General features: G+C 40.1%; 1 protein-coding gene across 8 annotated transcripts in view; it reads left to right on the top strand.

The window, feature by feature from the left end:
• dab2ipb (DAB2 interacting protein b) overlaps positions 1-22,656 on the top strand; it is a 196,586-nt gene that overhangs the window by 75,520 nt on the left and 98,410 nt on the right. For 6 of the 8 annotated variants that reach the window (XM_026173339.1, XM_026173337.1, XM_026173343.1 and 3 more), the window contains one exon: positions 17,271-17,389. In XM_026173339.1, the coding sequence (XP_026029124.1) occupies positions 17,271-17,389 (119 nt within the window). The remainder of the gene's footprint in view (positions 1-17,270; positions 17,390-22,656) is intronic. The other 2 variants (XM_026173338.1, XM_026173341.1) reach the window with 1 other exon arrangement.

The raw sequence follows: 22,656 nt of genomic DNA, 5'->3' as shown, positions 1-22,656 counted from the left end.
TTTTTTTTTGTCCATTGATCTCAGTCTGCTCTTGCATATTTTTTTTCTCCCTGACTTTTAAAGTTGGCAAAACATCACCTGAACACCACAGGAAGTGATTCTTTTCTCCCAGTCCTTCTAGATTACCTTGATTTTCCTTTCATCTGAGAAATCTTAGTGTTTTAAATTAGTTTGAGTAGTTTTAACTTCCCTAACCTTCATCCTGCTCCACAGAGTGTAAAAGAGATTTGTATTTTTGCCTTGTATGTCAGCCAAATTGGTTTGTGGATTGAAGTGCAGTTATCATCTTGGTTTTTTTGGGTTTATTTTGTGATGGATGTGACAAGTAAGAGGTGGATCTGAATGAGAAAACGATGACACTGTATGCTCAAAGGTCAGCTACAGTGTAACCAAGGTAACAGTATTGTAAATCTGCTCTATCAAATGAAACAAAATCATGTTATATTACATAGACATTTAACTCAGGAGCTTATATACTCAGGAAAATGCTTGAAGGTACAGTCAGTAATTTTTTGAGGGCATTTAATGGAAAAAGGATATTGTACTCATAAATAGACACAGTTACACACATCTATTAATAGACGCACGTCCTGTGCGTCTATTAATAGATGTGCGTGCATTAATAGATTTGGAGTGAGTTTGCGGTTTGTGGGAGCCGCCATGTTAACCCACCATATTTGAATACTGAATTCTCGCCCGGCATTGACAGCTGAGGTAAACTGTGGACTGACAGCCTTCTGTAGATGGGGGGGAAAAATTGTGGGGCAGATCTGGATCCACTGTAAACACTAGCAGAAAGATGCCGGCCACAGCCGTTATGAGCTACGGTCTAAATGTAATGTTTTTGCCACCATATCTATATTTATGGACTCAATTTATCAGAGATAAGAAAATAGAACTCTACAGAAAGAAATCCGTAATCTACTGATATCTAGTGGTGAACATTTTCTACACTGCAACACTAATAAGGCCATAAATCAAATAGGGAGTGTTGTCATTTTCTGACAGACCTTTTTATAATCTTTCATATGTTTTGCAACCATGAGGAGTCGCCCCCTGTTGGCCATTAGTAAGGATCATTCACTATTCAGACCTGGATACTAAGGCAGTATTTTATATATGGTCTATTTCCTTCCCCAGACCCTACTGGAAATAGCAAATTTATTCTGTTTCAGCTTCTTGTAAAACATTAGATGAGGTGATCTAAAAGCCAGTCTTTAAATTGGGAAGTAAAGTTGAAGGTTAAGGGTGTCTCCACTGCCTTTCAGGCAGCATTACAATAATGGCAAGACTTTGTGGAGATACAAACATGAGCTAATAAGTGAGTGTTAGCCATTCCCTCCTGCATTTAATCTTATGCTTCACTGCACTAATCAGATAATGGCTTTATAATAAAATTAAACAGTTTAATATGACCTGTGACCACTCAGTGGACTGTATGGATGCACAACAGCAAGTTTTGCAGTTCCTTAAAGTAAGGCAGAACTGCAGGAGAGAACAAAGGAGAGGAAAATTAAAAAAGAAATGCTACTGAAAAAGTTTAGTAGGACTTGTGAAGGGGAAAATTGACTTAGCTAGATGGTCGACGCAGAGGGTTTTATTATGTATAATCTGAATGTAAGAAGAGAGAGTACTGTAAACTCCAGTAAAACATGCGCATAGCATGAGCTAAAAGACTGCAGGTACACAGACAGGTTAGTGACTGGTCCATTGAGAGTCCTAACCATATTCAGCAGTGGTGCAACGGATCACGGTTGATCCGTAATCCGAACCGATCCCACGCCACGGTTCGGCACGCACGTGATCCGAAGATTCGAAAAAGAAGGGAAAAAAATATGTGTATGGTGCGCGTGGTCAGTCTGTCAAGCGAAGGTCTGTCCAAGTGGAGGAGCAGAGGAGTTTTCGGTATTTAAGCAGCCCTTTGCTGCCCAGTCCGACCGGGCTAAAGCTATTACAAAAGCTACTGGGGTGTTTAGCTGCAGACGGGAGGCCGTATTCCGTTGTGCAAAACAAGGGGTTTAAACTATGATGAATGTGCTTGAGCCATGCTATGATATCCCGTTGTGTCTACTTTAGTGGCAAGATCGTTCCAAGCATGTATGAGCAGGAAAAAATTGAAGTTGAGGCTGAACTGTCCTAGGCATCTTCTGTTGCCCTAACTACTACAAATGAGTGGACCTCCAGGGAAACGGAAAGCTACGTGACAGCTCATTATATCACAGTGGAGTGCGATATAATGAGCGGTATGTATTATTGTAGGGTCTACCTTACAATATAAAGCGCCTTGAGGCGACTGTTTTTGTGATTTAGCGCTTTATAAATAAAATTGAATTGAGTGGTAGATACAAAGCCCTACACTGCCCTATATTGAACCATAATTTTTTTTTAATAATTGCGTGGAATGAGTCTTGAGTTGAATGTTTTTAACAGGCAAAAAATACTTCAATAAGTGAATAAGTAAATGTTACATTTTTGAAAGCGCTGCTGCCGACAGTCTGCAAGAAAGTGTTTGAATTGCTCAATAACAACTCAATAATGCATTACCACTGACAGCTATTGCTCGTAATCATATTCTCAATGGGTCATTACCGAGAAACACTTTTGATCCGTGCTACTGCGTCACGTTTAATTTTTGTCAGGTTGTTTATGCTGTGTGCGAGTGCTTGTGTTTGTTCGCGCTGATATCTACTGATGGGAAGTGAGGACCGAGTTCGGGCTTATAGATGGGGAAATGCGTTGACAACAATTCAGACAGCCGTGGTGACTCAGTTTCTCACTCCCACGTCACATTCCCACTGAAACTCAGGAAGTCAAATAAGTCCGCATTCTGGCTTTCTGTCCCTGAGTGTTCAGCTGCTTTAAATTTTAACATGTCAGAGAGAGAGGGGGGTAAAAAAAGAGGGTATTAGAGCTAAGTGGTGCCAGGTTCAGCCTCAACTTCAATGCCAAAGGAATCACTTTGCTGTTTTCTCTAAAACAGATTAGCCCTTTGATCTGTCTCTGCAGCTTGCTCCCGAGCCTCCTCTCTGTGATTAAAGTCATGTTTTAGTAAAGACTTCACTAATCAACACAGGCAACATGATTCTTTCGGTATTTTTGACTTCATTCTCCGCAGATGCGTACAATCAGGTCGAGAGGCTGGAGAATATGTGGGATCAAGTTTGCGTGGAGAAAAAAGTATTTCCCACTGACTTTGCCAGTTCTGTATTAAAAGGATGAGTGATAATGTTATCGCTTTGCCTCAACGATCATATAATAGAAAGCAGAGACGTGAAACGGAGAGACGGCTAATATAGCAGTGTGGCAGTAAAGTGGAGCCATCAGAACCTCTCTGCATCAACGCAGTGTTTAACCCAGGATTACTCTCAGATCTTTACTGAAGTCTGTGTCCTTGTTTACCCCCCAACCCACCCACCAGCCCGGTGAGTCATGGAGATGGGCCAGACGATGCAGTGTTTCTGAGCACCCAAAAAAAGACTCCACTAACAGCCTGACAGGTGCAAGCAAATTCCCCCCCCCCCCGCCCCCCAAATCCATAGATATCAACTCAGATTACAAGGCAGGAGTAGTTTTTGCGAAATAGCTGCAGAAATATAGAAGATTATTGCCTGTCAACATGCAGCGGACTGTATGTGTCACTGAAAATGGTTATTTTCTTATGGTATGTGCAAGAACACAGAAACACAGTTGACAGTGGAAATTGTGAAAATGGGACGTTAATGATATCAGTTGGTGCATTTTAGCCATCGTCATCCTTAAATTAACAGAATTCAGTTTTATTTACAGTATATAGCGCCAAATTACACCAGCAGCTGCCTCAAGGTGCTTTACAATCATACAACATAGAAACTGTAAATTAAACAACCTCCTGTGAGAAGCGCTTGATGACAGTGGGAACAAAAAAGCAGAACCAGGTTCGGGGGGGGAGCCGTCTGCAGTGATCGGCTGGTAGAGGTGGAGGCATTAGCACATTTAAACAACAGAAGCTGACCCAAAGGGCTTTAGAGACAGGCGTGTTTATATTCCAGGTCTCAAAAAAACATTCAAAATACATGAAAAGCTGAAATGTGTGTTTTGTTGTATTAACTAATTATTGGGGAAAGTAAAAATCACTGATATTTAGTGGTCAAAAATGTGCAAATTAATGATGATTCTTCTCATAAATCATGACATACTGCTCTCTCCTACAGCCACCATTATAGGTTAAAAACACCAGTATCGGTTTTGGTATCGGCAACACTGGCCCTGTATTTAATGGGTATTTGATAGATAAAATCTGCAGTATCCCACAGCACTACCGAGTGGGGGTTTAGGGCACAGAGGTGAGACAAAAGGCTCAGTGTGGAAGATGGCTAAGTAATGATTAAATGCAGATTGATGTTTAAACACAAAGTTAAAAAACAGACAAAAAGAATAATCAAAATACAAAGACACTGAAAGCACTGTAGCGCATATTGTGGTTTGTATTGTTGGGACTTGTCTGTAATAATGCGATCGACAAAACACAAAGATTGAGAACAAATATTGTGAAGCCAGGAGGCTGGAGTTTGAGTTCACCGTGTGCAGTTTGTATTCCTCAGAGGAAAACATTTTAAAGGCTTGCACAGAGGACTGCGTGAGCACCTTAGTTAATATGGCGCACCATCGCTTGACTCTGAAAGAGCTCCAGGGCATCTTGACTTTGACCCCTCAAGTCTCCAAGAATCTTAAGGGGGGAAACTTGTCTTCCACAAGTCTGATAACTCCCATAGAAGTTCAGTTCGCCTGAAGTCTGGTGACTGTTAAAGTTAGCGAATATAATTGATATAGTCTTCAAACCCTTCAAACCATTCGGTGATAGTGGAAGATGCAATTCCCGTCAGGATACAAGTGTTTTCTCACACTCAGAGCAACTCTGTATTGATTTGCAGTGACCCTTTCCTTCAAGCTGACCCAATCATGTCAGGAAAAGAGCTCCACAGATTCCCCTCACTACAGGGACTCAAAGGTTTGGGTTTTCCCTGTAATTTGTCGGGTCAGCATGGGACACTCGCTCCATATCTGTGTGAGTGCTAGTGCACTAGTGGATGTTATTGAAGTTAGTAGGATATCAGCCAGCACTTACAGGAATGCTGCAGCTGAGTCGCCCTCTGCACAAACACAAACTTCCTCCTTCTTTGCCCCACTTCTCCTCCTCCTCCATCCCTCTCCTGTGCTTTTCCATAACAAGCTGCACACAAAGGCAAGAATGCGCCAAGCTAAACACAAACCAAAGCTGCTCTCTTTCTTCATATCACTTGCATGTTGTTGGATGTGGATCTATTTTCCTTGTAGATAAGAAGTAGTCAGCTGTCTCGCCGCTGGATGCTTTGTGCATCAGTACTTGTAATTTATCCATCAGCTGGTTGCACAAAGCTGACAGAAAGCTGAGGCTCTACATTCCTCATTGAGGTGTTAGTATTAAATTCAAGGATGATTTCATGTTTCTTTGATGTGCGTTTGCGTGTTGACTTAGGGATGGACCTTGGTGCCCAATCACAGCTAAGTGACCGTCGTTTGTGTCTGCACCAGTGACTTTTGCAGGCTGAAATAATTCTCTTTTATTCCCTGGTGTCGAGAGCCTCTCCAAGGAGACTGAGCAGCACCTCTTTATCGCCCCATCATCCCCGCACTGAGTAAATACAAATCCCATAGGTCAAAAGTCCAGCGCTGTCCCCACAGCTCAGCGTCAACACATCATGGTTTCTGTGTACATGTGAGGAAACAGATGCAAACAGATCTCGCTCACCAAAACATGCTTTAGAATAGCCATTAAGTTTGATGGCTCAAAGCTGTGGTCGCGGTACAGCGTGTGCCTGGGTGGGCCTCTCCCGTGACTTCTGTTACATAGACTGAGCATGAAGTGAGATATTCCACTAAAAAGACCTGAGATCTGAGAAAAAATTAAAAGTTAGTTTAAAGTCTAAAAATTGAGTTTCTTTTAGTTGAGGGGAAAACAGAAAAACGATGTATTTGTGAAGCAACCGTGATGAGAGCCGGGGTGGACTGAGACAAGATAGTCATCCAGGTAGAGAGAACAGAGCAAACACAGTCTGACAGCCTGTGATTTTATTTATTTCTTTTTTTTCTGCAAGTTTTCATTGGTCTGAAGTGAAAGAGACAGAGTGTGTTTGTGTGCGTGTATGTGTGTGTGTGTGTGTGTGTGTGTTATCTCTCTTCTGCTTTTTTCCCCCTCCTGTCATAACACAAGAACTCTGCAATCTCTGCGGGGGCTATTTTCCAACCCTGAGGGTATAGACTTCTTGAAACACTGATAACAGGATCCTGTAGTTAAACCTTCAGTGCATTAGCACAGTGAGCACAGTTTTGCTGCTGTTGTTGTATTTAAACCTTGGTAAATGGCCTGCATTTGTATAGCGCTTGACTTAGTCCCTAAGGACCCCAAAGCGCTTTACACTACATTCAGTCATCCACTCATTCACACACTGGTGATGGCGAGCTACATTGTAGCCACAGCTGCCCTGGGGTGCACTGACAGAGGCGAGGCTGCCGGACACTGGCGCCACCGGGCCCTCTGACCACCACCAGTAAGTAACGGGTGAAGTTCTTGCTCAAGGACACAACGACTGAGACTGTCCGAGCCGGGGCTCGATTAGTGATTGGTTTCAAGTCGTTCCATAGATCTGTCAAACTTCAGGAAAACTTTCAGCTGGTTTTACTGTTGTCGCTTTTATAACACCATATTTGGTCACACAGTGAAGCTGTTTAAATAAAATCATGTTTTTGTTTTACCACTAGTATTTAAGGGGAAACTGTTCTAGATGCCAAGCAAGGTTGGCGCTAAAAAGGAGTCCATCTACATTATAATAACCTTTAAATACCTGTAAATAAAGGATATATTTAAAAGATGGTTCTAAATGCAGTTTTGGTCTCTATACATAGTTTCTCTTCCACACAACAACTCTGAGTGCAGTGATTAAAAAAAAAACAAAAACCCAAAAAAACAACGTTTTAAACTACCTTAACTAATTCAATTGAGTAAGGGGTGTGGCTGCCTTGATGTGTCCGTTAGGTATCATCCACTACAAGTTATTAAACTGGACCTCTGTAACGTGTCTGTCCTGTTTGTCCCTTTTGGATCATCGTTAATAGGTTAGTATTATATCTTGCTGTGTAGTTTAAATCATCCCAGAAGTTTGTTTCAGTTTTAAGTGGTTTATTAGTTACTTGGCACTAATTAGTCAATATATGAGTTTATAAATGCAACATGCTAACTAGCGGTTGCGGCTAATTTTAGTACTCAACAATTTCATCCAACTTCTGATTTAAAAAAAACAAAACCTGGCAGTGTCCAGAATACTAATGTTGAAGCTTCTTTTTGATTGATTTATTAATGATTAAAATACAAATGTAATACAATAGACAAAGAAGTGTGTGTGTGTTACAATGATGTCAAATAAACATAATGAAAAAGTTACAAATAATAATGGCTTTTAAAACCTTATTGTTTAAGAATAAATTGTGGGTACGCAGAGTTCAATTTCCTCCAAGAAATGAGGTGGTATAGCGTTGTCTTTGAGAATTTGCATTTATGAATGTGGAATTTGGGAAAGAGTCAAATCAAACTGATGAGGTGAAATGCTTTTGAGCTGCTCTCACTAAAGTCAGAACAACCAAATAAAGAGTAAAGGCTGTCTAAAAGTAAATGGAAATAAATAAATAGGAGCTAGTCTATGGGAAAATCTCACAAAAAGCGCACAGTGTATATGTATCACTCTTATATTTGTATACAAAGTTTTTCTATGAATTAATGTAAATGTAAAGGGGAAAAAAAGGGAAAAATCCTAACATTTCTAAACATCATGAACAAACAGACAGAATGGCTACAAACACAATGCAGAACCCTTTTGGGTTTATTGGTAAATTTGTATCTGGTCTGAGTAACTGAATAGTAAACCTTCATTGTTGAACTACTGATTTGCCAGGAGAGTACTATTAGATCACTTGTATAGAATAGAGCTTCACAAAACATCTAACCAGTATAGCTCGTAGTTCCCCCAAGAACACACATGGAGTTAAACTGTAGCAACATGGATTAATGTTTTATATACTACAAAGGAACGGTATAAGAATTATAAATGGATCTGATTTAGGGTAATACCGGTATAATGTTAGGCAACGATAGGAAAATGAAATATCGCAATAGAATATGAGTAAAACGCGCATGCGCAGTGCCTTTGTTTTCATACGCACATGGCCGATTGTTGAGTGAAACAGATGAACCAGAATTGATTTGTAAAAATGGTGCAACTTCAGTGATGTGGAACTGGTTTGGTGTTTGTCCGTCAGATACACGACAAAGCACATTTTTTTGCAGAACATGCAAGCGGCCGTCGTTATTGTCGTATTTGTCGGACTAAGATGCTCTTAAATCTGGGAGTAATCTGGGTCCTAAACGCTGTATGCTTCAGGTCAAACGAACACTGCAGCATCACTGAGAGTTAAAAACTGTCTCAATCCTTTCATCTTTAATAAAACGATCAGCATTGCTGCTTAACCAGGTGAAACTATGAAGTTTAACTTCCAGCCATCCATGAAAACAAAAGTTATTACATTTAACGGAGTTAGAAGTTAGCAGGAAGCTAGCGGAAGTTAGCTCGCTAGTTTCGCTAGTTACCTAAGCATGATATTGCATGTTCTGACTGAGAGATTTCTGAAAAAATTCAAACATACAGCTCTGCTATCACTTCCAACATAAATGAAGACAGGAAACTAAACAGCAGTGACGTTTGTAGGGTTACTGAAGTTGGGCTAGCTGCTGGTATATAATGATGTGCTACGTGATCGCTAGCGACACAGCTATGTTAGCATAACATAAACAGTGAAGCTGGAGGACGAACACTAACACTTTTCCACTTATAAAAGTTAACGTGAAGGTTCCTCGTGGTTAGAGACAAATGCAATCACATGGCAGGATGCTGTAAACGGACCAAACTTCAGTCAGGAGAACAACTGAGATAATCCATCCACAATACAAGGTTAGTCATTAATATACTGCAGCAACATGGGAATAGATCAGAATTCATTCATTAATAAATCAATGGTACAGAAGTGGAGGAAGCAAGAAGAATGAGTTTAATAAAGTTTGATTTATCTGACTGCTTTGTTTCACTTAATGTGCCTTATAATCCCGTGCACCTTATGGTCCGAAAAATACACACTGCACACTGCAGTTTAATGTTGCAAAGCACCTCTTTTTAACTTCAGTGGATATTATACATGGGTATGCTCAGGATATGTCAGCCCATTTCTACTGGAAATGCCTTTTGGTTAAACTTTCAGCAAGGAATTTGCATTTGCACTGTTACATTTTTATAAAGCTTTAATGTACATAAAAACCAGCTTCTTGTTTAAGTGAAAATAAATGGAAGGTTGTCTTTTTGCGCTAGTAATGTTGTGGAGTTGTATTTTGTCTCGCATCAATTATATCGTCGGTTATATCGTTATCGCAAATTTTCAAATATATATCGTGATAAATATTTTTGGCCATATCGCTCTGCTCTAATCTGATTATTATGAACAAGCGAGTGCAAGATTCATTAAACTGCATGCCTTAAAACATTCTGATTTAGTTGAGCTATGCACCACACTGATATTGTACAAAGCACAACATAATCTCCTTCTAAATTATATTTAGAGGTTGTTTGAAATTTGAAAGGATGAGAAAAACAAAAATTTCATAAAAGCAAAAGATAATGGGTGTAAACCTGTGTAGCAATTGTGATGAGGGATTAACACTATTTTGTTGACTATATAACAGATTTATTTAAAAAATAAAATCTGGTGCTACATATAAAAATTAGATAGGCGTCTTTGGCGTTTGTTTTGGTGAAATCTAGTGCTGACATTTAGAATACGTTGTGTATGTTGGCCAATAATTGTTTTTCCTATCAAATGGAATTCTTGATTGTCCAAATTTATTTATTTATGTAACCTGATTATTGCAGTCATTGTTATAATGACTGATCATTCATAAATTAAATATAAAACAGTCATAGAATTTTCTTAGCTGCCATTCAGAAAGAGTGTAGAATGATGTAGATTTATAAATACAAAGTAATAATACTGATCCCTAATAATAGGGTTATCAGAGGGTTTCTGCAGGTCCCTATTTTGTCTGTTTGTTATCTGTGATATTATATACATACTTTAGGTAAGGGTAAGGAAGAGCAAACAACAACGTAGCAAGTTTAAGCATATTAAATAAGCCATGTAAATGTTTTTAAAGCACTCAGTTTGTCTTTTTATATAGCGGGATATGCACACAGTGTAATTTGGTGACAATAAATGAAAACACAAACTTTATTTATAAGAAATCTTGTCATTTAACAGGCCTATTCTGTTTTTTGTCCTGTCTTAGTTATCTGGCATAAAAGCATGCTATGTTGTATTAACTCATAAGAACAGCAGTATCAATGTATATGTAACAGATGAATCATGTTTTCAGGGACACAGAGGAACTTTTAATTGTCAGTCATTTGTTTCGGGGGAGGAAAAAAAGGAAGGCTGATACTGAATGTTCTTTTTCAAATCATTTGAAGGTAGATTAAAAAACCCTGTACAACAATATCTTCCTTACAATTTCATCAGTTATCACAAAGGCACTTGGCACAACCTGCTCCTTGTGGTTATAAACATAATCCGTTCATGTAAAAGAACAATGTCTACGTAGGAAGTCAGGCATTGTTTTTATTTCACCCTGCTTTAAAACAGAAGCACATTGGTACAGCCATGCAAAAAGCGTGCTGGTATGCAAAATATTCCACACTGGACCTGTTTTCACATTGATAATTAACTAGATGTTATCAGTGTTCTCTGTCTGACATCTGACTACCTGATTTGGATAGTTCTTTTCTTTATCAACACAACTGGATAGGTGTACTGGGTAGGTAATGCTTAACTGGGAGTATTAAATATCACAGTTTGCTTCCAGAGATCTATACCACAAAGCCGGATTTTGTCTTTTCCATGTAATTCAAGGGTTAACTCTGGGCTTTCTGTACTATGATAGTGGTTCATTTCTTATCAGATTAAATCTCCATGGCAACTTACTCTGTAATCCTAACCTGCTCCAGATTAGAGGAACTGAGGAACCTATAACAAGTCACTATTGTACTTACTGACCTCATATTAAATTTCTATGACGATTAAGCCTATTGAATTCCATTTTTATATTTAATCCAGTTGTTCAGTGATGACGCGACGAATCCTACTTCCGGGCCTAAAGTAGTCTGCGTTTAATATGGCTTTTGTGTTGTTAACATGTTTAATGTTATGTATTTTCTTCTATTTGATCTCAAAAAGCTCCTAAAACAGTCAGTGATCACTGTTGGCCTCCCTCGGCTTTTATTACCGCTAATCATTTATTTAAGCTCAGTTTTTAAAACCTTAGGATGTAACTACAGCCCAGTCCATGCAGCAGTATATGAATGACTAACCTCGTATTGTGGATGGATTATCTCAGTTGTTCTCCTGGCTGAAGTTTGGTCCGTTTACAGCATCCTGCCATGCGATTACATTTGTTCCTGACCACCGAGAACACTCACGTTAACTTTTATCCAGTGGAAAAAAAGTTAGCTTGTTTATATTATGCTAACATAGCTGTGTCGCTAGTGGTCACATAGCACATCATTATATACTAGCTAGCCCTTCGGTAACCCTACAAACGTCACTGCTGTTTAGTTTTCTGTCTTCATTTATGCTGGAAGTGATAACAGAGCTGTACGTTTTAATTTGTTTCCAAAACCACGCAGTCAGGACATGCTATATTGTATTTAGATAGAAGCTAGCGAGCTAACTCCCTGCTAACTTCTAACTCCGTTAAATGTCATAAATTCCGTTTTCATGGATGGCTGGATGTTAAACTCAATTGTTACACTTGGTAGAGCAGAACGCTGATCATTTTATTAAAGATGAAAGACTTTAGACAGTTTTTCAACTCTCAGTAATGCCACAGTGATCGTTTGATATATGGACCTGCAGCGGAGTTTAGGCCCAGACACGGCTAGTGACGTCAGACTGAACAACCGGATAGGTTTAATCGTCATACGACATCTATAATATTTATAATTGAATACATGTATCCAGTTTGAAGTTTCCATATGCTCTAATTTTACTAGAATGTTCTTTAGAGATTTTTAATCACCATTTTATCATCATCTGTGGCAGAGCAGGTCAGCCACTAATCAAAAGGTCGGTGGTTTGATCCCAGGCTGCCTCCTGGCTGCATGCCAAATATCCTTGGGCAAGATACTAACCCCATGTTTGCCTACTGGTGGTGGTCAGAGAGCCCGGTGGCGCCAGTGTTCGACAGCCTCGCCTCTGTCAGTGCGCCCCAGGGCAGCTGTGGCTACAATGTAGCTCGCCATCGCCTGTGTGTGAATGACTGAATGTAGTGTAAAGCGCTTTGGGGTCCTTAGGGACTAGAAAAGCGCTATACAAATGCAGGCCATTTACACTCATAGGGATCATTTTCTGTGAAACACACGTTTAAGATTGGTTAAATGTTCCCAACACCACACCTTTAATGGGAACGCACAGGGGAAGCCCTGTGTTAACTTGGCAAATTGATACCCAACTTTATGTTGTTTATCCTGATTGCACTTCACTTCGGAGTATAGGGCCAAGAAGTGGGATAGTCTCAAAATCCTGCGTCCTTTAAAAACTCCCTTTTAACAGGCAGAAACCTCCAGCAGAAACAAACTTCCAGCTTAGGGAGAGGCAGTCATCTTCCATGACCAGTTGAGGGTTAGGGGAGAGAGGCTGTTGCCAAAAAGTCTAATATTTCTCCTTTAAAGGTCAAGTGCATTCACTCATAGGCTGCACATATTCTAAACTCCCAGCTATCAGTTGGTTTATACTGTTTTAAGCCCCCAAGGGCTCAAACTAGCACTTCCAGCTGTGGGTGGAGTCAAAACAGAAGCATGGCTCTTTTTTGTAGTAGGTGCTGATGGGGGATAGAGGTTAGTTTTTAGGAGATGAAGGTGTGACGATGCAGTTTTTGGACAGATTGAAGAAAATAAACGAGCTCGTGATAAGGTAAGACAATTAGCTGGATAAAGAAATGAAGAAGTCATCAATGAGAAACAGAAAGGAGGTGAGAACAGTGCACTGTATGGCCTTAGGTCTTTGACACTTGGTTTTCCGGTAACACCCTTTTGACCCAGCTGCTGTCTGTGAGCTCCCTGTGATCTCTGATCCTCTGACCTTACAAATGCAGCTCCCAAACACACACGTGCACCAACACACACACACATTTAAATCTTAAAATAGCTACAGTTAATAGCAGTTCCCCAGAGCCCCCAAGCAGGATGTTTCAACAGTCTGAGACCAGCCACCACATGCAGCGCAGCGCAGCTCTTTCATCGTTTTCTTCCGGATTCTGATTGGAACTGGTGTTTATTAATTTAAATTTCATTGAGTACGACTGTTTACAGCTCGCCGTCTGCTTGCGGGTTAGAGTCGGATACGGGAGCGAGTTATAGCGAGAGGGTGGTGTGGGGGCAAATTCCACGCGCTTGTGAAGATCCATCGCACGCAGATGTTGAAAACATGTGGAAGCGCTGGCTGCAAGTTTCACACACAGCAATTAGTGTAGAACTAAACGATGTGTGTTCGTGTGTGTCTTTTATGCGCGAGCTCCCCTCTTGAGCGCTTGTAGCAGCCAGCTGTACGTAAGTGGGGGGAGATTTCCGTGACGAAGTTAACTGGAGGGGTACATTTATTAAAGTTGAGCGGAGAAATGCGCCAGTGCTGATGATAACCCTAATCAAGCCCATTTTCTCATGAATGATTTTCTGATTTTATTTATTTTAGACAGAATGCATTTGTTGTCTGGTATAATATACTAAAAACAATATAGTATGTGGAGCATCATAACAGATCGAGAGGTGCAGGTATCACCACAGAAGTCCACTGTGTTCCTCGGATTTGTACGCAGCCCTTGCAGCCCTCCTATCTAGACATGGACTCTCTTCTATGTAGGCATGGACTCATCTTGACACACTTGACAGACAGGGCTCTTGAGTTTTCTGTTTTGTACAGATATAAGGGTTTTAGATGAGTCTAATTCTGATTATCTTATCTCTGACTGCACATTTCTAAGCTCAACATGGCATTAATGCTTAGCTAGTTTGCTTTGCCTTCACAGAGCAATGGATCTCTACTCAGAGGATCGGGCTTTTTCAATTACAGAGACTTGAATTCGCTCCATGTCAGAGCATGTTATGGCTGTCTGCTTTTTGATGCTCTGGACCACGTGCGTTTCTCTTCTGTTCTCTTTGTGTGGGCTCGGGATGCTTCGCACAGCAGGAAGTGCTATTCCTATGCTTGTTCTTCAATTACTGTGTAACAGCGCTTAATACAGTCAACCAGCCTGTTAAGCAGCAGACAGCTAATTTAGCACAACTCAGCTTGATGAGCGAACAGAAAAGACAGCACTGACAAACACATCTTCCGTGTGTGTGTCTGTGTGTGGCCTGTTAGGATATGCTCCGAATGCAAATACCATATTAGACACATGTCACATTTGATGCAGTTTTTGGTCATGTCATAGCAATCCTGAGCCACTTCAGTCCTTAATTAGCTGAAACCTAATATTCTAATGCATAAATATTTCCACCCTAAAGTCAATGTTGATGCAACATCAAAACTTCCCCAAAAGTTGATATTTAAAAGGTGCATAATGGACATTTTATGTCAAACTTTAAGAAAATTGTAAAAGAATCACACGTTAACATTTTCAAGATTTTGGTAATATCCTCATCTCAACAAAATGGTCATTGCACCTATTAAATATGATGCCCGACTATAGATTTATGGGTGCGTATGTGTGTGTGAGGATGTTTAAAGTCATGTACAACTACCCACATTTATCACTAATCTAATTTACTCCATTAGAGCTCATTTAACTGTTCTAGCATGTCCTAATTGAGGCCATGTCCTCACCGAGACCTCTTAATGTGTCTCTTGTTGTATAAAACAGCGGTCTCCAACCTTTTTTGGGCCACGGACCGGTTTATGCCCGACAATATTTTCACGGACTGGCCTTTAAGGTGTCGCGGATAAATACAACAAAATAAAACTAGTACCGGTACCGAAAAAAAGAAGATTTATTCATAACACACGTGAAAAGACCAAGGAAAACAGAGTTAACGATAAAAACGATAACAAAATAACGCTGAAAACCGATAAAAACCCTGAAAACCATACATTTCACACCCGAGCCTCAACTCTCGCGGCCCGGTACCAAACGACTCACGGACCGGTACCGGTCCGAGGCCCGGGGGTTGGGGACCGCTGGTATAAAAATCTCGAGTCTTCTTTCTTTATATTCTGCTCGGAAAACACAAACTAAGTCCAGAAAACTATTGAGACATATGCAAGCATTTATGGAAAAACAGTTTGTACAATTTTTACGGTCTTGACAGTCAACAGTCAAGTTGATATATCAATGGCCTCTGTCCAGATGATCTCACACTGCTTCAATAATGTCAATGTCAGGGCTCTGGGGAAGCCAACCCAAGGCTGATTTTTAAAAAATACACAGCGGAAAGCTACCAGTGTATGCTTTCATTGCATTTCCAGATCAACTTGCCATATTAAAACATTAAGCCCAAGTCAGGATGCTGCATGGTAGATCGTTCTGCCAAGATTCTCAACACCGCTGGGTGAAATGCAGCCCCAAACCATGACAGAGCCTCCAGCCTTCCACTAAGATAATTTCTGATGAGACTTTGGTGAACAAATTTAAAATACAATTTAAAGTTGTTTCTTTGGCAAGTTGTTTGGCATCTGTCAATGCAACATCAGTTCATTCCTTGAGTTTGCTCGAATGCTATTTTTATGCTTGAATGACAGAAGGTCAGTGTTAAGTGGTGTGACAAAGAAAGAAAGAAAGAAAGAAAGAAAGAAAGAAAAAGTGCTTTCGTCAAAAAATGGTCAGGTACAAAGAGTGGAGCGGAAAAGCAGCTGATGACTCAAAAATCTTTGAAAAGATTCCAGAAAGCCTGGAGAACTATTGCTCAAGACCTCTTTAAAAGTTAAAACCACATCTCGCTGCTTGGAAACAGAATATAAAGAATTTATGGGAATTTTATGAAGCCTTTTGTGCATTACTGTATATAATCAATTTTCAGTCCATCAGTTGTTTAACACTGAGATGTTAGTTCACCCACCGCCTAACATCTGATCATTCTGCTCTCTACCTGTGAGCTAGCACTTTGCAGTGACGGCTGTCTGAAATCTGTGAGGACTTGCATGCTCAACATCACTCACATTCCTCTTGGACGTGTCCAGATATGCTTGTTCTTTGCACATTCACAGTTTTTGACTCCACAGCTCTTTCAAAACGTATTCAGATGAGCGTGTTCTTAAATCATGAAGGTCTGTGTGTCTGAGTTCAGAGGGAAAACTGAAAACTACACAAGAGACGTAAGATAACATATTACGGATGAGTTTAGTAAGTGGGTGACGGGTGGGAAAATAAGAAGTGGAAATGTAATGTGCATGTCTTTATATCATGTCAAATATAAAATAAAAAATGAAAGGGCTTATTTTTGTTCTTATGAAAGTTTAAACTATTGTGTATCAGCACTGAAAGTATTCATAGTCTGCTTAAAGCTTTGCTAAAATTGATGAAAGCATTAGGTTAAGGTTTGAGCTTGTGATGTTGTGTTTCATACCCATCAGAAGCTTTTCTTTTTGTAGAGTGTTTTGAGTTCACTCCAGTTTGAGCCCATTTCTCACCACGAGCTCCAGACCTTTATCTCTATCACGCTGCCTGTGTCAAAGGTCAGCCTGGTCAGTCTGACACTTTGATCGAGTTGTGTTTGGAGTCTTTCTCCTTCCTCTTTGAGTTTCTTCTTCGTCTCTTGATTCTTCAGTTTGTTGAAAATGAAAGGTTGAGCGAGTTTTAAAAGCAATCGTGATGTTTGACATGATGTGCACTTTAAAATGCATCACGACTATTGTGAAATATGGGGAAAAATAGTTTTCTTAAGAGGAAAGAAGAACAATGCCACCCCCATGTATGTAGCTTAGCAGACTGAAGGGAAACCGTCTAGTCTCTGTCCAAAGCTCTGTTCAGCTCCTATAAAATGATTTGATAAATGATTTAAGCAAGTGCAGGACAGCATGTTAATTAGTTGGCTTTGGAGGTGCTGATTAGTGAGTTTATTGGATTGATGTTTTTACGATTCTAAGGCCAAACGTTAAATCTTCTCTCTGTTCAGAGTCTCCTCCAGAAAGGACAGGACGCCGCCGCAGTATGCCGGGGTCCTCGGACAAGAGCACACCGTCCATGGAGCCTACATCCACCGCTGCGACGCCTTTCAGAGTCACCGTGAGTACTGTGAGTTTGTCTTTGTTTTCCTTTTTTCTGCCTCTTCTTTGTTTTCTTCTCTGACTGTCATTTTCTCCCCCTTGATGTGCCTTAGCAGGCTGTTTCTTATAGAACAGGTTTGCTTTTCCCCCTTTTTCTCAAGGCTCGTCTGGCATCCAGATGGAAGGATGCCAATCTGAAACTCATTTGCTTTAAGTGTTTGGAACAGGGCCTTTGATGTTTGGCGTCTATGCAACACAAATACATTTGCACAATTTGGGTTTCTACTCAGCACTCAAACCCTCATTGATTTTGATTTACCTTCATTAAATTTCTTATTCTCATTCGAATAGTTCAAGTGAGCTAAGGCACGCACATACTCCCACACCTGTTCGTGCTCGGCATCCATCCGCCATCTAGCACGCTTGTCCTCTCCTCGGTCAAGCGCGCACACAAATGCAGAGCAGTGCTTTGCCTGTCATGTTGCATAATTCTGCTGTGCTTTCTGCCATGTTTAATTCAGCAGATAAACAACCAGTTGATTAAGCAAAAGCATCCTCTATGAGTCATCAATTTAAAGATAATTAGCAATTAGCAGCGCACATTTCCATTAATAAATAATGAGCGGGGAGATGTCGCCCCAGAGGTGAACTGTAAACAGTCGAAGTTAGGCCAGCAGAGCCACACACGCTCAGTAATTAGTCTCTCATAAAGAATATTCTAGCTTTGTATAAACCATCAGCCTTTGCAGGTACACCAGTGGACTTAGTTAAGAGCTTCACACTCTTGCATCATTCCTGAAACCAGAAATTATATATTTGCTTTCTTTCATTTCCTTCTTTTCCCCCACCATCAGCAATATTCTGCACTCAAATGACTCTAGTGCTCTAATAAAAGCCCACAGTCAATGTAATAACAATAAACAGTAGACCCACTAGACCCACTAGTGCTGGACCACCTGCAGAGTGACAATAAAGTCTGTTACTCATATAAGACGATCACAGTTTGCCAACCTAGAGATGGCAAAACTCTAATCTGCCCTTATAAAAAGATGGAAATGGTATTGGGACGTGTGTGTGTGTGTGTGTGTGTGTGTGTGTGTGTGTGCGCTCGTTTTCTGACCTTTTAATTACGATTGTATATGCTACCACTGTAACCGGACTTCCCGAAATGTAAAAAAGAAAAGGAGAACTGAAAGCTTGCGGTGAGCAATATAAGAACCAAATGAAGAAGTAAAAGCTTGGAGGAGACAGAGAGGCTCAGGTAGGATGGGCTAGACACTGGGTAAGCATCTCCTCAGCAGCTCCTTTGTACTTTCCAAAGGAAAAGGGTAGAGGAGTGCAGCACTGCTGGTCACATGACCACTTAACTTGCTTCTGATGTTTTATTGATGAGCAGCAGTAACTTTTTGTGTAAAGAAAACAAGCTTCCTCAGGGAACATTTAACCCTCTCCTGCACTTTTCCCTATACTGCCCCCCTCTGGCGTCTGTCGGGATTACAGCAACAGTTCCCCTCACAGCAACATTCTTACCTGCACATCTTATAAGTAACATTTGACCATTATTTTTGGTGACCAATATTTTCAGCTTAAATTACTGAAGGGAAACAAGATGATTTTACCAACACACAGACTAGCAGATCATACAGATACTTCTACACTGAAGATAGATGCAATTGAGATTAATGTGCAACCATATTATTATAAAGATAACCTTGCTGTGTTCACACTGTAGACAGTATGCTGGTCTTGGCCTCTTCCTCCAAGATAGAAAAGGGAAGATCATGTTTTATGCTGATGATGTCTGTTTCCTACTGATTAATGCCTGCAAAAACAGGACTTACTGGAAAAGATTTCAAGATGGCGGCGCACGTAGTTGCAGCAGCTCAGTGTTCTACCGATCGATGCTATGTTTGGATTATTAGTATTTTAAGTATTCTATCTATTTTATTTATTGAATTTTATTGTTTTATTTATATTTTGATATTGCTAGGGATGATGCAATGATCGGGGACCATTCTTAATTTCGTTGTTCTCATGACAATGACAATAAAGTTTCTGATTCTGATTCTGATTCTGAAAAGCACCGTCAACTTCAACTCAGTTTCAAAGAGCTTAGTAACAAGTACAGGTATGCCTTAAAGACAGAGACAGGATGTATCTTAATGCCAAGCATACATAAATATACCACAACCTAAGAGGCAGTAAATAACCATGGCGTACACAGCACCACACATATTTTAAATCTTAGTGCATATATCTTCTGTAATTGTCCTAGCATATGTGTGTTCCCCAACTCATCTTAGGCACGTTAAAAAATCTGGATTAAACCTACGATATAAACTACCTAGTTATAATCTATATACACTTAAAAGTTGATCATCTGAAAATGAACAGCAACGGTACGTCTACATTATGTGTACATTGCTGACATTACGTGCACGTGACATGTGCAACGTTGTACAACGCTAGCAGTGTCTGCAATTGATTATTTTGTATTATACAATGAAAATTTAGCTTTTTATCATTCACTGGTTAGATTTTTATGAAAACCCATTTTTGCCATCTCATTATATATTGTGATATAATGAAGATAAAAAAAATAGCATGTTAAATTAACGTCTGTGCTTTCATACATGAGCAAAACTGTCACAGCAAAAATCATCTGTATTGCAGGTTTTTGCTAGTAATGAATAGAATTTGACTTTTTGATGTGTTTTATTTTATTTATTTATTTTTTTCATTTTTGAGCACTCATACTTTCTAATGTGGGGGGAAAGGAGGTATCTAGGACTGAAAAACAAGTAAAGGAAGTTGTGAAAGTAATTTTTTTTCTTAGCTTTATTAAATATTTAATATTTATATTATTTTTAAAAAGTCATCAGATTCTGAGAGGGCGAAGTGGGAACTTCATATTCGACTGACTCTATTAAAATATCAGTAAATCAATCATAACAGCATATTAACATTATTGTTATTGATAGTTTCATGCTAATAGAGCCCTTTGAATTGAAACTGAATATTGAATGGATGGACTGATAAGATACAGACATGGTGCGCGCACAAATGTTGGAGCGCAAACGAGAAGACGGGCAGTGATTCTCCTGCATCTTCTACTTTTTTTTAGCAATAACAAACCACCCCACACTTTTCTTCTACAGTGAAAAGAGTTGTGGTGACATCTAAAGTAGTCCTCCTAGGCCTTGAGCTAAATCTGTCAAAATGTTTTTTTGTCATGTACTCTGCAGCGACTGGATTCACGATCTGCACGTGCATGGTGGAATCCATGCACACGCAAAAGCACAACTTCTCTAAAACAATTGCTCGCCAGCAGGCGAGAAAAAAATGTTTCAAAGCCAAGCCAAGAATAGTAGTTCAAAATGTGACTGTAAAAGTTACAACTTGATACTTTCTAATGTGCAGTGCTTTAAAGAGCAGACAAATAAATCTTATCTAAGTCTCTCACGTCCACGTCCCGCTGATTGCGCTAGCTGAGTGGATTGATTTGACTTAGGGAGAGATAGGATAAAGAGCTAACTCCATTCTCCCTCTTAGATAATAGCAGGGGGTCTAATTGGACAGGTAGGTCTCTTGTTTTCATCAGGTTGTTCTAGAGGAGGACAAGAGAGGTTGACGTGAAAGCAGGGAACACCCTGCTGATTGTCCAGGCACTGATTCTATCAGCCCCCATTAAGGGAGCCTGGAATTGCCAAGCCAAGGGAATAGCATTAACTCGTTGCAAGCATTTACTTTAATTTCAAGAAGAAAAAAGCCCAATTACACAACTCTTAGTGCTGATTTAATGAAATTGGACAGGCTGAGATTACGATCAAGAATGCAGGCCTGTTATATACTCGCACACAAGCGGGCATGTACAGAGCTGCACTGTAAACAAGTATCGTATTAATTATAGATGGACTCTTTTGACAGACATTAAGTTTCAGAGGCCTAGTGCAATAAAGGACAGACAGGTTGTTAAAAACCAAGCACGATGAGCAGAATATTCTATTACCCTCCTTCCCATTAGCTGTGAACCGTGGCAGTATGAATTGATTAAAGAGCTCAATGAAATTCACACTAACGTGCGACACTATAAAGCCTCCGTTTAGGTTTCTGTGTAAATAGGAATTTGCAAAGGGCCTGACCTTAGAGGGGAAAAACATGTAACGCTGATGAAGACCAACCGCAGCATTGTTGAACGAGAAGCGAATCAATGTAAAGATCTCAAACACCGTTAAGCTGAGCCTGCCGGGAGATTGTATTCTCATTAGCGAGTTGCTTTGGCGCGTGGCAGAGTGACGGCGTGATGTATGCCCTCTCATTAAGGTGTGAGGTTTTGTTTTTGTTTTGTTGGCGTCGCTCGCCATTTTCCCTTTGAGTACCTACAGCGAGATATAATGGGAATGGGTCAAGCGTCCAACGGCGATGTCAGCCATCTCTGCTTACTGTATGATAATTGGCGTCCTATAGTTTGCCAACATTTGTTCAGACAAACACCAGGATTATTAACCACGGGGAGGACCGAGCTTATTTGAGCATCTGTCGTTTCAAGTGCCGGCTGGACTCTCTCCCATCGGCTGTTCCTCTGCTTTAGCCCCCATCCGCCAGCAACCTTGTCACTCGTTTGGTATTCTTTTGCTTTCTCCCTCATTTAATTTCATTCTATTGCTTCTTCTATCAACTCGTGCTCTGCCACCTCCACATCGTGCTCCACTTTTTCCCCATTTATCCTGCTCCTGTAGCTCATCCCTTTTCTGCAGACACTTGCTGTCACTTTCTCAATTTTTTGACTGATCCAACCTCTATTTCTGCTTCTTCATCTTCTCCTATTTCTTTGCTCTCTGGAGTTGCTGAAGGCAAATTCCGTGCTGAAATTTTTTCGTTGACCCCTTCATAAGCTAATGTTAATATAGGTATCAGTCATTCTTGAGAGGAAATAGTGTGAGGGGAGAATAGGTTATTCTCTTCTAATGACCTGTATCCTTTCTAATTGCTCTGCGAGGGCTTTGACAGGTTAACTGATATATGGAGCGGTGTCTTGTATTTCTTTTCTATGATTTTTTTCTTTTTCTTTTTCCGTCTTCTCTTTTAATGTCACGTCAGTGTCTGCGTACACCGGGGAGGGTGAAATAGAGAAATTATAGCTTTGTACGTGTCTGTCTTTTTTTTTTTCTCTTCTGGATTCTATTTTTCTTTCTGCTCCATTCTTCCGAGGCCATCTATCAGGGCAAGGGGAGAAGTAAAAACAAAATGAGCAGCCACTAATCAATCCACCTCGCCTTCAGGGACGTGTTTCTA

The sequence above is a fragment of the Astatotilapia calliptera genome, chromosome 7 (genome assembly GCF_900246225.1).
Source record: "Astatotilapia calliptera chromosome 7, fAstCal1.2, whole genome shotgun sequence".
In the NCBI taxonomy this organism is placed as follows: Eukaryota; Metazoa; Chordata; class Actinopteri; order Cichliformes; family Cichlidae; genus Astatotilapia; species Astatotilapia calliptera.
The sequence above is the reverse complement of the archived record's forward strand: the minus strand, read 5'-3'. Positions and strand labels throughout refer to the sequence as shown.